This window comes from Syzygium oleosum, unplaced genomic scaffold (genome assembly GCF_021117445.2).
Source record: "Syzygium oleosum isolate NSW1041296 unplaced genomic scaffold, Sole_v2.1 Sole_v2.20, whole genome shotgun sequence".
In the NCBI taxonomy this organism is placed as follows: Eukaryota; Viridiplantae; Streptophyta; class Magnoliopsida; order Myrtales; family Myrtaceae; genus Syzygium; species Syzygium oleosum.
In genome coordinates, this window is record NW_026607504.1 from 4,169,630 (window position 1) to 4,181,382 (window position 11,753).

The 11,753-nt window shown below is 39.9% G+C and overlaps 1 protein-coding gene across 5 annotated transcripts; it reads right to left on the bottom strand.

The window, feature by feature from the left end:
- Positions 1-402: 402 nt before the first annotated feature.
- On the bottom strand, positions 403-6,422 carry LOC115683728 (uncharacterized). Of its 5 annotated transcripts, XM_030608325.2 has the most exons (6): positions 6,124-6,422; positions 4,923-5,111; positions 4,255-4,331; positions 1,966-3,681; positions 1,680-1,848; positions 403-1,049 (listed from the first exon to the last, which is right to left on the bottom strand). In XM_030608325.2, exons 2-6 carry the CDS (start codon positions 4,996-4,998, stop codon positions 442-444), a joined length of 2,646 nt encoding a protein of 881 aa, XP_030464185.2. In that variant the 5' UTR covers positions 4,999-5,111; positions 6,124-6,422; the 3' UTR covers positions 403-441. The 5 variants fall into 5 exon arrangements, with proteins under 5 accessions (XP_030464185.2, XP_056176498.1, XP_056176499.1 ...); XM_056320523.1 differs by lacking the exon at positions 4,923-5,111; XM_056320524.1 differs by lacking the exon at positions 4,923-5,111 and having other exon boundaries at positions 1,966-3,697.
- Positions 6,423-11,753: the final 5,331 nt, after the last annotated feature.

Consider the following 11,753-nt stretch of genomic DNA (forward strand, 5'->3'; position numbering starts at 1 on the left):
AACTTGACTGAACAGAGCGGCAAAAGCAATATGTTTTTTCAGTGAAGTGTGTTTTGTTTTCCTTTTTTTTTTTTTTGGCTGAGCAAATTCTATACGCTCCTTACCGAAGAATGGACAGTGAATTTCCAGACCTTTAGACTTCCAGGTATATCATCAAATTGTCAAAAAGGGTCTAAATACATGCACATTGTAAATCATATACAGTTCTCTGACTATGGACTTCTTTTTGCAACTCCAACGTCAATAACTTAAAGAAAAACTATGTACAAATGCACATGCAATGCTCTCAGCAACACCCAAATCCCACACTATCATGTACTAATCAACTGCACTAGCTATGCCACCTCCGCATTCTCCTTCGTATCAATGCTTGAACTGACCAAGAGAATTGTCCCGCAGATATAGATAAAGAAAAAGATCTTCCCTCGTGCATTTTTTTAATCACATATCCTTTACAATTTCCTCAACTAAATCTCCAATTATCAAACTTTCCACCTCTTTCCCTAGTAGATTCATCTCATCATCCAATAAACCAAGCCACGGAACTGATTTGAGATCCCGGGCCGTCATATTATCTAGCGAGTAATATGACCTGTCAATTGGAGGGTAAATAAAAACACGTATGATCTCCCAAACCGAGCTCAGCAATTCCCTTCCTCGCGGATGTAGCACTCGGAATGAACCAGCAGCTTTTCTTCTCGGTGGTCCTAGAACTGTTGAAAGTGCTTCATTTAACAAATCATGTAATAACTTGTGCTCTGTTCCTTTTTCGTTCTTGTCGTTCACTGGAGTGCCATATTCATTGACCAACTTCCCATGCGATTCCTCCACTTCTTCAAATACCAAGTCACTGATAGGCTTTGCAAATGTGTCTATTCTGGATAGATACACATTAGGTGATCCGTCGTACAAGCCAGAAGCAACAAGCAGATCTCTTATGTATTCTTCCATCTTGTCCTCTAACTCAACCATTTTACACTCGATAGGCTGCTCTTCAGTCGTCTCCAGAGGCTCATCAGATCCAAGCTGATTTAGTTGCCTCCTCAGCTCTGCACATTATCAGATGATGTGGTTAGGTAATATCAACATAATCCTGAAACTCTATCATGTTTTAGCAGCTTAAGCTTTTGGTCATTTCGGCTAGTCCAGGCAATATACAATCTAAGTTAATCACAAAAAGCAATGTTGCAAGCCGTAGGCTCATAGCTAACTTGTGAAGAAGCCTTTCAGCACCGTGTTTTCAGATACAGTGTAACTTTACCCTTGGCAAAAATTTCAAGAGTGCCATATATAGTTTCAGGAATACTGACTTCTTATCTTATTCGTTTTCAAACTTCTACACATTTGTCAGTTTATCTGAGTAAGGTAAATATATTCATCTCAATATCACTAAAGTAAATCACTTTGGGACGAAAGGCACCATGACTATTTGGGTTAGGTAGTTGAAGCTGCAATCTATCAAAAATGAAAGACTGACACTCCCAACAGCCCTGAGAGACCATCTTGCTCCTTCATATCATGCAGATTGATAAAAGAGGAAAAGCAAACAGCCTACAAGCTTTGGCTAAATAAACACCGAAAGGGTGAGTTGTGCCACTAGTTGAACATGATCACGCTATTGCAGCTGCCCATTTGTATAGCACATCCATGAACATAGAAGCTGGAAGATTGTTTCATACCATTCAGATTCAAACTGATTTCTCTGAAAACTTGTGGCACCACATCTTCTTCTCCAACACTCCTGTCTGGCGTTGACATAGGGCTAAGGTTGTTACTTGGTCTCCAAAACTCCTCTTGAGAACTGCTGCACACAGACGCAGGGCTAGGGGGCACTTCTGTAGAATTCTCCTAGGATGACACAAGAGAAGGCAAAAACATGTCAGTACAGTATAAGATAAGACAGAAGAAACTTCTAGCTCTAACTGTATGGAAACATTGTTTTCAACAGGCCAACCAAATTCTTACATGCCACTCGCCAAAGTTCATGATGACTGTAGGCCCACTCATAACATCTTTCATGAAGTCAGTCTCAAAGTTATATGATTCTGCTACGGATTGGACCCTTTTGCCAAACAGCCTCCGTCTCAGAGTGAACGTGTATCTGAAGTTATGGACCTTCTCTTTGAACTTGAGTTTTTCCTTTTTCACTTTCTTGGCATCTATTGGCACATTTTCGACAACTTCATGCTTTCTCCTGATATGAGCACCAGTCAAAATGTGGCGGTCTTCGAGGAGAAGTTTCCCAAAGGATGTTCCTGATACAGGAGCGGACAAGGATCTCACAAGGTTTCTTGGGGATAATTCCTTGTGGAGAACACGATCATCACCTGACCCATGTCTGAACGATCTGGCTAGCATTTGATGTTCGTCTTTTACATTTTCCCAATAGCAAGGTTCATTTATCATTCTCAAAGCATTGCCCGCGTGTTTTACGCTAGGCCTCTCATCGCCTAACATGGACGAACTGGAGCTGTCACTTGCTTCTCTGGGCAAATCCAAAAGACTATCACTCTTCAGGACATTCCTCAACCTCTCTGTCAAGAACTTCCTTGTATCTCGGTTAATAAATTCTGGGGAACCTGGTGGATTCAACTGAATTTCACTTCTATAAGATCTAGTTGATTCTGAACGGAGCAAATCCACCCCCAGGTCCCTAGTAACACTCTCTCTGACTTGTTTTGCTATGTTCTGTGCTATTTGCTTTGAATCAGATGGTCTTTCATTGAAAGGGGTCTCAATTCCACTTCCTCTGACCACGGAACTCCTTTTAACTGCCCTTCCTTGAATTTCACTTTTCAACCGTTCTTTCACCTCCCGAAGAAAATCTTCTATGCTGCCCCTTTCATCCGTTCCGGAGGAACTGGGCCATGATTCTTCATGCCAGAACCTATCAGGACCAGGCTTCAAGATTACTATCCTCGTAGGGCCAAGATAAGAGTCCAGGTTCTCACCAGAAATCACTGCACTACATTGTTCAATGTCCTTGTTTAGACTTTTGCTCATCAAAGAACAAGACTCATACTGCTTAGCCGGGACTAGTCCTGTTTTTCCACTGTGTAATGAATGGTCTCTTTCAATCGATTTTGCTTTCGCTATATCAGTTCTCCTGGGCTTCTCGATTATGGTTTTTTCATGATTTGCATGAAGTGATATCATTTTTAAGTTGCAGCTCTCTTGACCACCAGCCAACTGCCTAGGAACATTGTCAAGCTCAGCGAATTTTGTACATTCCCTGATCCTATTTGCTTGCCAAGCTTCAAATTCTTTCTTGAACTTCTGCAGTTCCTCCTCTTGTGGATGTTCTCGGCGCCTGGGTTTTGTTGACTTCTGGGCGCTTCTCCCTCTGTCAACATCCCTATCTGAATTATGAGAGGATGAGCTAAGCTCCACGTGCCTCGAAGAACCAGAGTTAGAAAAACTGTGAGACATCAAGCCCCTTCCCTTCCTCTCTTTTCTCGAAATGTTGGCTTTCATGCTCTCTTTTTTCTTCTCCGTTGATTGGGCTTGAGAATTGTTATCTAGTGGCAAGATATCCATCCCCATTAGCCGAGCCACGATGCTTGGTGAGTTTTGTCTGTTAAATGATCTGCTGGACATCTCCTCACTTATCAACTTCTTCATTGAAGCCTCAACTGGATGATGCTTCATCTTATACCGATCTTGTTCCATGCCATAAGAATACTGGAATTCAAAGCTACTGTATCAAAACATGGTTAGAGGACAAAGGGGATGCATATGTCAAGGGAGTGAAAAATTGCCCGTAGGGCATATATAGCAGTCATCTCACTGAAGTATGACTAAGCTACCTTGTGAATTTTCCAGGGCAAGAACCTTAAAGAAATCAAAGATCGTCAAGAGTTTGATCAAATAGGGAGTGAATAAAACACCACTGTTGACTCAGGATACAGAGAGAGGTATTGAAGACAATGGTGAGGCTAATATTCTTCACTACTATAGAACGCAGCTTAAGATGATCACCGACCTTCAGCAATTAAGCCACCAAAATTATTGAAGCCTTGAGGACATCTATAAGAGGTTCATGAGAATCCCAAGCAAAAGCTCATGTAGTAAATAAAGCCAGTCGAGTGAGTCAAAATTTTTTAATAGACATACCAAAAGAAAAGTCGAAACTGGTAGACCACCTTCCTAATCAATGTTTGGCCAAATAAAGAACTTCCTAATCAATGAAAAACAGGATTCATTGACATGTCAACACGTCACAGTGACAGCAAGATTTTGTAATAAGTTCAATACCGGCATATCGCCTATAGCACAACAGCCCTCAGAAGCTTCTGCTTGCAGCTCTAAACTATTCCTGGGTGCTTCATGACCTGCAAAATGGTTCAATTCAGAAGAATTAGTTCCCAAAAAGAAAAAAAAAATTTGTAGAACTAATTCGTTACTTCAATTGATATCTACCCTTCATCAGGACCAACAGGACACAGCTCACTCAAGATAACGTTCTCATGAAGTCCAAAACTGCAATAAGGGCTAATGACCAAAGTTCTCGTGTAAATAGTGGGAGCCCAGTCTTCATAACAACATCATGGCCCCAGAAATTCAGACTTGATGACTAAAGTAGTGTAAATAGGATCTCTGTAAATGATGTGTCAAACATTGTGAGTTCCCCAATGACTAACAAAATTTAAACCTAACATCTACGAACTCCCTCACTTTTCTTCACTCTATCCATGTCAAACATCATTGCCATAACTCATCAGGTGATTGACAAGAAAATCACCAGTTACGTTGCCGGTCAGATTTTTTCATCTCAGAAACTAAATAAAGAGTTATTACTGGTAATTGTTAAGCCTTGAAGAGAGTCAGAAAGATGTGCCTCCACCCAAATCAATAAGACTTCCCAGAAGATGCCTTCTTTTAGATTAAATTTTAAGGATTCGTCCAGAAGAAGTATATATTACCTCCGACATGTTTCTTTTGGGAAAAGACTTTCCTGGCCATGCTCCTTTGATCAAAAACATGTGATAAGCCTCCCATGCAGCTAGAGCATCCACTGCATTACCCAATGATATTCCTATTCCATCTATAACTCACTGATCACCAAAGTTTCCCATTAGTGAGCCAAGACTCTGTCACACTTTGACTTATGCCTAAAAAAGACACAGAATACCCAGAAACAGTTAAAGGTTAGAGTCAGGCAAAGGAGCGTGATTTTCTCGAACACAATACACCTAACATAATAAGTAGGCATCACGGATGTTTTATTCATCAGCTCGCTCATGAATTTCGCAATCAATGAAAGAAAATCTGTATATAAACTCTCGTGAAAACAAAATGTGAACCCCCAAAAATACTTAATAAACTGAAGAAACGAGGAAGAAAATGGCTATAGCACTTGCACACAAGCTTGGGTACTTAGCAATCTGCCACGGGATGATTCAGTCACTAGAAGAGACACCGGTTAATACGCCGTAGAGAGTGTAAGGAGATGGTCATGACACCATTAATTTCTGGCTAATCCTTTCACCTGTCGTGAAACGAATTTCCAGTATGATGCAAGAATTGCAACACTTAGGTGCATCTGCCCAAAATTTAAAACATGTTGGTGAATGATGATAGCCCTGATCGCTTATATATAAACTGTCCTACAACGAAGCGGTGTCGTAGGGCAGATTTACTGAAAACTCCTACAATCATAGGACCCCAAGAGTCTACAGAAGTTATATCTGAAGCATGTCATAGAATAGATGAGCCACAACTAATGAAGTGACTAATCCAGAAGATCCGGTTGATATTGTAGTGCCCAAAAAGAACTTGACACACAGGCATCCAGTCAGCCAAAATACACATGAAAGACATCAAGCTCACACTAGCAGAAACAAATTTGTCGGAAACACAGTTTAGCTGCCAAACACCTCGGGCCGAAAAAATGCAGTAAACCCATGTATCAAGCAAGCACACAGCGAAGGACAAAAACGTAAGAAAGTGGAATTCCAAGAGCCCCAGCAGCTAATGCAAAGCCAAATCTCTCTGACACGGCAGCGGACCAGAAAAAAAGTTGGAATTTTTTTCTTCTCTCCCTCATTTTCTCCCTGTTTCCAAGCCACCAATCACGCCATTTACACAAATCAAGAAACGGGTAGTTCTCATTCTTCAACGTACCTCGAGGGAGAGATCAGAACAAGCAAAGCCCATGATTCTCTTGGCCAAGAAAGAGTCGGTCTCTGCATTACTACTGTGGAAGTCAAGCGTCAATCCACTCACCCATCAAGTGACATTCTTTTGCATTGAATGGCCTCAAATTTGTAACAACCAGCGACGAGCGGAGGGGAGAAAAAGAGACAAGAGAAGGAAGAGAGAAAAAACTGAGACAGAGCGAGACTCCAGACGCGTGGTGAACAGGAAAAACTGCGGAAACTCAAAGCTGAGATTTGTGTGGTAATCAAAGTCTTCAGAGACGATGATGATGATGATGATAGTTTAAAAGGAAGAGCGAACGGTACAGAGGAAAAAGAAGTTTCTTTTTTTTCATTTTTCCTTTTTTTTTTTACTGTGAAAAAGGGAATTGTAATAAAATAAAAATAGAAAAGCTTCTTTTGCCGGAATCAACCGATGGAAAGCGAAAAGATCTCTGAGTTCCTTCACTTTATTCCTCCGTTAATCATTAATTAATCGATTAACAACTCGCGTTTTGGTCAATTGAACTCATTGTCCTCACGTCGGTTTACCTTTTCCTACCCAAAAGAAGCTTAGCCCTCCGATTAATTGTAACTCCGATCTCTCCATGAATTTTCATTGAAGATGCAAAGAGCTGGGGATTGAAATTCATCGCGGATTCTATATTCAGAAGCATTAGCAGGACTATAAAAAAAACCCTTCCCCATATGGATCGAGACGTGCCCACGTACGGCGCAAAATCTTTTTGTGAATCCTTTGTACTATTGTCGAGCAAAAGAGACAGCGTCAAATTAAATCGATGAGTTTCAATACGTCTATAGCATCGATTTGTAGCGCCGTTGGTCACCGAAATGAGCTTGGATGGAATTTCTATTGAATCCGTTCTCGAGCTATATCCAATGTCATAAATTCATATAATCACGCAAGTTTGCACGGAAAATAAGTTATATCTTCGTTCTGTCCTGAAATTGTATCTCAATCAAAATGGTACAATTTCGTTACGTTTAAGTAAGAGAAGCGTATATTTTTATCATTTGAGCAAATGATACAGCTCAGGGATATGAATCTATTAAATATTTGCTTGTGTGTGTGTGTTTTTTTTTTTATAATATTTTTCGGTCGAACGTTAAGATCGAGATGTTTTGGAATTATTTTAAATTCGTTTTTTAGCGACCTCGCTTTTTCGCAGGAGCAACACACCGAACCAGCTCATCCCGACAGTTGCCTTCGCGCACGACGCCTCCCCCTCCTCCATTTGGCGCCTGATTTAACGGGGGCGACAAACATAATATTCGTTTTCTTACAGCAACCCCCTCACGCGCGTGGCGAGCGCGTTCCCATCCGCGCCAAGCAGCTTAGGCCCACAGGTGCCGTCGGATCCTCACGTCTCCCGCACGCGCGACGGGTGCGGGTCGGGGAAGCGGCGTGCCCTGGGGGAGAATGTTGTCGCCGTCTATTTTATTTCAGGATGCAGCCGCTGGTTTGACCGTTGACCCTCTCCTCCGCCTTGCTGTTTCCGAGCCCTCTTGGGTAATTAACGAACTCTTTGGGTCCTTCACTTAAATTTATTTCACGAAAATAGATAATTTAAAAAGCATTCTTTACAAAATATCGCTTGTATTGTTTAAAATAATTAATAAAAAAAATTTTATATTGTTTCGTAAATTATAAATGATTTGAAAAGTATTTTCTAAAAAATGATCGTTTGTATTGTTTAAAATAATTAATATACGGAAAAAAATTTATCGTTCACAAAAATTTTTAGATATAAATTGCCATCAACGATGAAATTTTTTTTTATCAATTAATTATTTCAAGTGGTAGAAACAATCATTTTTTGAATAATACTTATTTTTCGCGAAATAAATGGAGCATCGATTGCCATTCTTCATTTGTGCCTAAAAGGATTGTCGTTGGACTTAATTCAAAGCTTGAGAAATGAAGAGATTTATAAGTTTTTGCAATGTGCACTTTGCGAGGTGGGACTCATTTACGTGCGTGCATGCCATGCCATGTCCATCCACGTTACATTTCAAAAATGGAGGGCTAAGTTGCAAACATGCGCGGCATGAGCCGAAGATGGCGATGCTTCGTTTCTTTCTTTTTTTGCCTTTTGGGGTGTCCTCAGAATAAAAGTCTCTATACTTTTCGATTATTCGATTAGAATGGAATATACAGTTTAGCCAATAATGGACTGTACACGCTAAACTAGACGAATTACATCAATAACCCGTTTTTTTGAGTGTATTGTAAAGTTTGAATTTCGTATAATTTGGATGTTTAAGTGCGCAATCATCTCATTTTGGGTTTGAAGGCTAAGGAACCCAATAACTTCAAACTTCAAACTTGATCGAAATTTCGAATTTATCTTAAGACATTATATATATATATATATATATGACACAAGATTCGTTCTTCGAGAATTGTAAACCAATCATTTGTTCATGCTCAAGATCTTTCTCTCATCTCCCTAACAATCGTCACGCCGACTGAGTATCACGTTTAGTGCGTGACATTTGATTAGCCTCTCTTCTCATATGTATCCAGCTATAGAAACACATTCCTCCAATTCAAGACATTGCATAATCAAATGGTATTCTTCTCCAACGTGCGTTCTTGACCCTTCCCACATGAACTACCTCATCAATCTCATGGTGAGCTCCTGCTTCCTATAAATTAACAGCAGAAAGAGAGAAGGTCCTCTCTCTCTCTTTCATGAAGATCATGATGGATGGTGGGACTTAATTTTGCAAAAGGAAGCCGCTTCACCTAATGATGTCCAAGAGCGTCAGTCATGTGCTTAGTATAGCCTGTAACTATGATAGTTCGGGACTCTGGTGAGATGACTTCAATCATCATTCCTTTTCCCGTTTTTCAGGGGACCACCATCTAGCTCTAGGAAAAGGAATCAGTATAAAGGTCCACCTCAAAGAAACGCTCTTGATGTGATATTTTGTTTATAAAGACGTCGATATCAAGACAGATATCTAATACCCATTGTGCGGGTGGGCGCATTGGCGTGCGTGCGTGTGTGTGTGCGCGCTTTCACATGTCCCGATCCCAAGAGCGACGTACTTCTAAACTTGCATAAAAGTCATTAGGCTATGTTGGGTACTTTCAATAAGACATTTGGATATGGATTTCAAACCGAATAAATTTGGATAAATCTGAACAAATGTTAAATCAGTCATCATTCTTTCAGGACATTTCGTTGCAATAACTACAGCGACAGAAGCGGCTACCACTACGTATCATAGAAAGAAGGACCACCATGGTGGTCACTGCAATGGCTTAAACAATATCTATGAGATCAGATAGGACGGGACTATATATTGTCATGCAAAATATTGGACATATAAGCAATCCAAAAACGCATCCTATCCTAATTCAATATCTTTCTCCGGCGACCTTACAAGTACTACCACAGGCTCACAGCTAAACGAGCTTTCTCCCGTGAGAGAGAGAGTTCGGAACACGCCACGTGGCGGGACGGCGACATGGACAAGTGTCATGTTGGTAAAAGGCAGCAGTGGCAGCCTGGAGGTGGATCAAAGTGACAGGGGAAAGAGGGGCGGTGCTGGGCTCCGGCGAGCCCACCGTGTCCGGAGGAAAAAGCAGAAGATGGGAGTAATGATTGAGGGCGGCTCTGCTGTTGGGGAGCTCAGGATAATAAAGCTGTGGGCCCCACTCTTTTTTCCCCTCCCCCACCACTTTTTCTCAGTTCCTTTCTTTTTGTGCCCCATCTTTTAGCAATTTACGAAGCGTCCCCTCCTATACTTGACTATGAAATTTAAATGCTCGCCCAGTCGTTAAGAGTGCGAATGTAACTATTCTCCCGAAATTAAATTCTTGAAATTGATTTGAAATTTCTGCCATAAATTGATTTATGGAGGAGAAATCTGTTTTGTAAAATATGACTAATTCTGCTCCGTAAATTGATTTTAGAAGTAAATCCTTTTGATTTGTTGATTTTTTGCACCTAAAAAATTTAAATTTTACTCAAAGTGGTGGCACAGTATTATAAGCCATTCTGTAAATTTTTGAAATTTTTGATTTTTTTAATTTTTTTGACACCTAAAAAATTTAAATTTCACTTAAAGTGGATAGGTATTCTAAGCCATTTTTGTGAAATTTTGATTTTTTATTTTTTTTTTTTATTTTTTAGGCACCTCAAAAAATTTAAATTTTACTCAAAGTGGGTGGCTACGGTATTTTAAGCTATTTTGTGAAGTTTTGAAAATTTTTGTTTTATTATTATTTTTCTTTTTTGGCACCTCAAAAATTTAAATTTCACTCAAAGTAGGTGAAAGTATTTTAAGCCATTCTGTGAAGTTTTGAAATTTTTGATTTTTTTGGCACCTCAAAAAATTAAATTTCACTCAAAATGGTGGTACATGTGTTTTAAGCTATACTCAGTGAAGTTTTGAAATTTTTTATTTTTTTAATTTTTTTTTAAAAATTCATCAATCATATTTTCCCGAAATCGACTTTTTTTTATTTTCTGAAATTTTTATGATTTTTTCTAGAATTTTTCAATTTTTATGCATTTTCTAAAAAAATTATGAGAAAATAGGAGAATGCATTCGGAATCGAGGCTACAAAAAGTAGCTTCTTTTTCCAACAAACGCATTTTATATTCCAGAATCGCAAAATGCTAGAATGCATTCCGAACAGAATTTTTATTCCGAATGCATTCCATGAGCACCCTAAGGGAACCAAGAGGCCTCTTCCGCATCATTACCTTTTCCTATTTTGGAAGGGGAATTGGCTCTTTCAATGATATGATGTTGTAGTATTAGTGATTATTATGTCATGTTCACATCTTTACCGGCGAAAATAAAAGACGGATCGCATCATCATCATCGTCCTGCTTCGGACGACATGTAATTATCCTTTGACTTGCCGACGTCGAGGGTCGGTGCCGCCGAGAAAAGAAAGGGCTGCATGAGAAGATTAAGGGTGAGTTTGGAATTACTTCGGAGAGCGGTTTTAGGCTCGTAGAATTTTTTGATCGAAAGATCCGGTACATAGTAAAATCATCACGAAGCTTGTTTGAGTTCGAATCTTACATTTTCGAAGCTCAAAATTCAAATCAGCTACCTAATTTCCCCTCAACACCCAAGGATGATTTATGAAGCTTTTGTTATCTCACGGAAGTTATAGGGGGGTGCCAAGGTATTATGTACAGGAGTTGTGAAGGAGTGCTTCGGGGCTATTGGTTAAGTATACTTTACTTAGAAGAATTTAATTTTTAAGAAAAAACTGATTGCACATAACACGAGGATAATCGGTGCATATTGAAAGCTATACTGGATTTGAGAATAGGACTATTGTTGTGGGCCAAATGCATGTCCAAAGTTCCCAGCTAGTGATTGGGCTCAAGATAAGCCCATGTGGCTGCAGGCTTCATTCAGCTGCTAGTTTCCAGAAGATATGCATTGAGTCCAGAAGATCAAGAGCCGTGCCCGAGAGGCCCATATTGGAGTCGCTCGCGAAATCGAATTGCAAAGGAGCGCTTTGCTGGTTCAAATTTGAGGATGATTCAATTTTCACGGGGAGACAACGTTGGGCCTGACTGCCATTCTCGAGGCTTCAGTGCCTACTCTTCTTTAACT

Coding starts and splice junctions, on each gene's coding strand:
- LOC115683728 (XM_030608325.2), bottom strand. CDS start 4,998: ATGGGAGGCTTATCACATGTTTTTGATCAAAGGAGCATGGCCAGGAAA. Junction 3,682..4,254: donor GTGCTATAGGCGATATGCCG/GTATTGAACTTA, acceptor TTTGAATTCCAG/TATTCTTATGGCATGGAACA. Junction 1,050..1,679: donor AATCAGTTTGAATCTGAATG/GTATGAAACAAT, acceptor GATAATGTGCAG/AGCTGAGGAGGCAACTAAAT.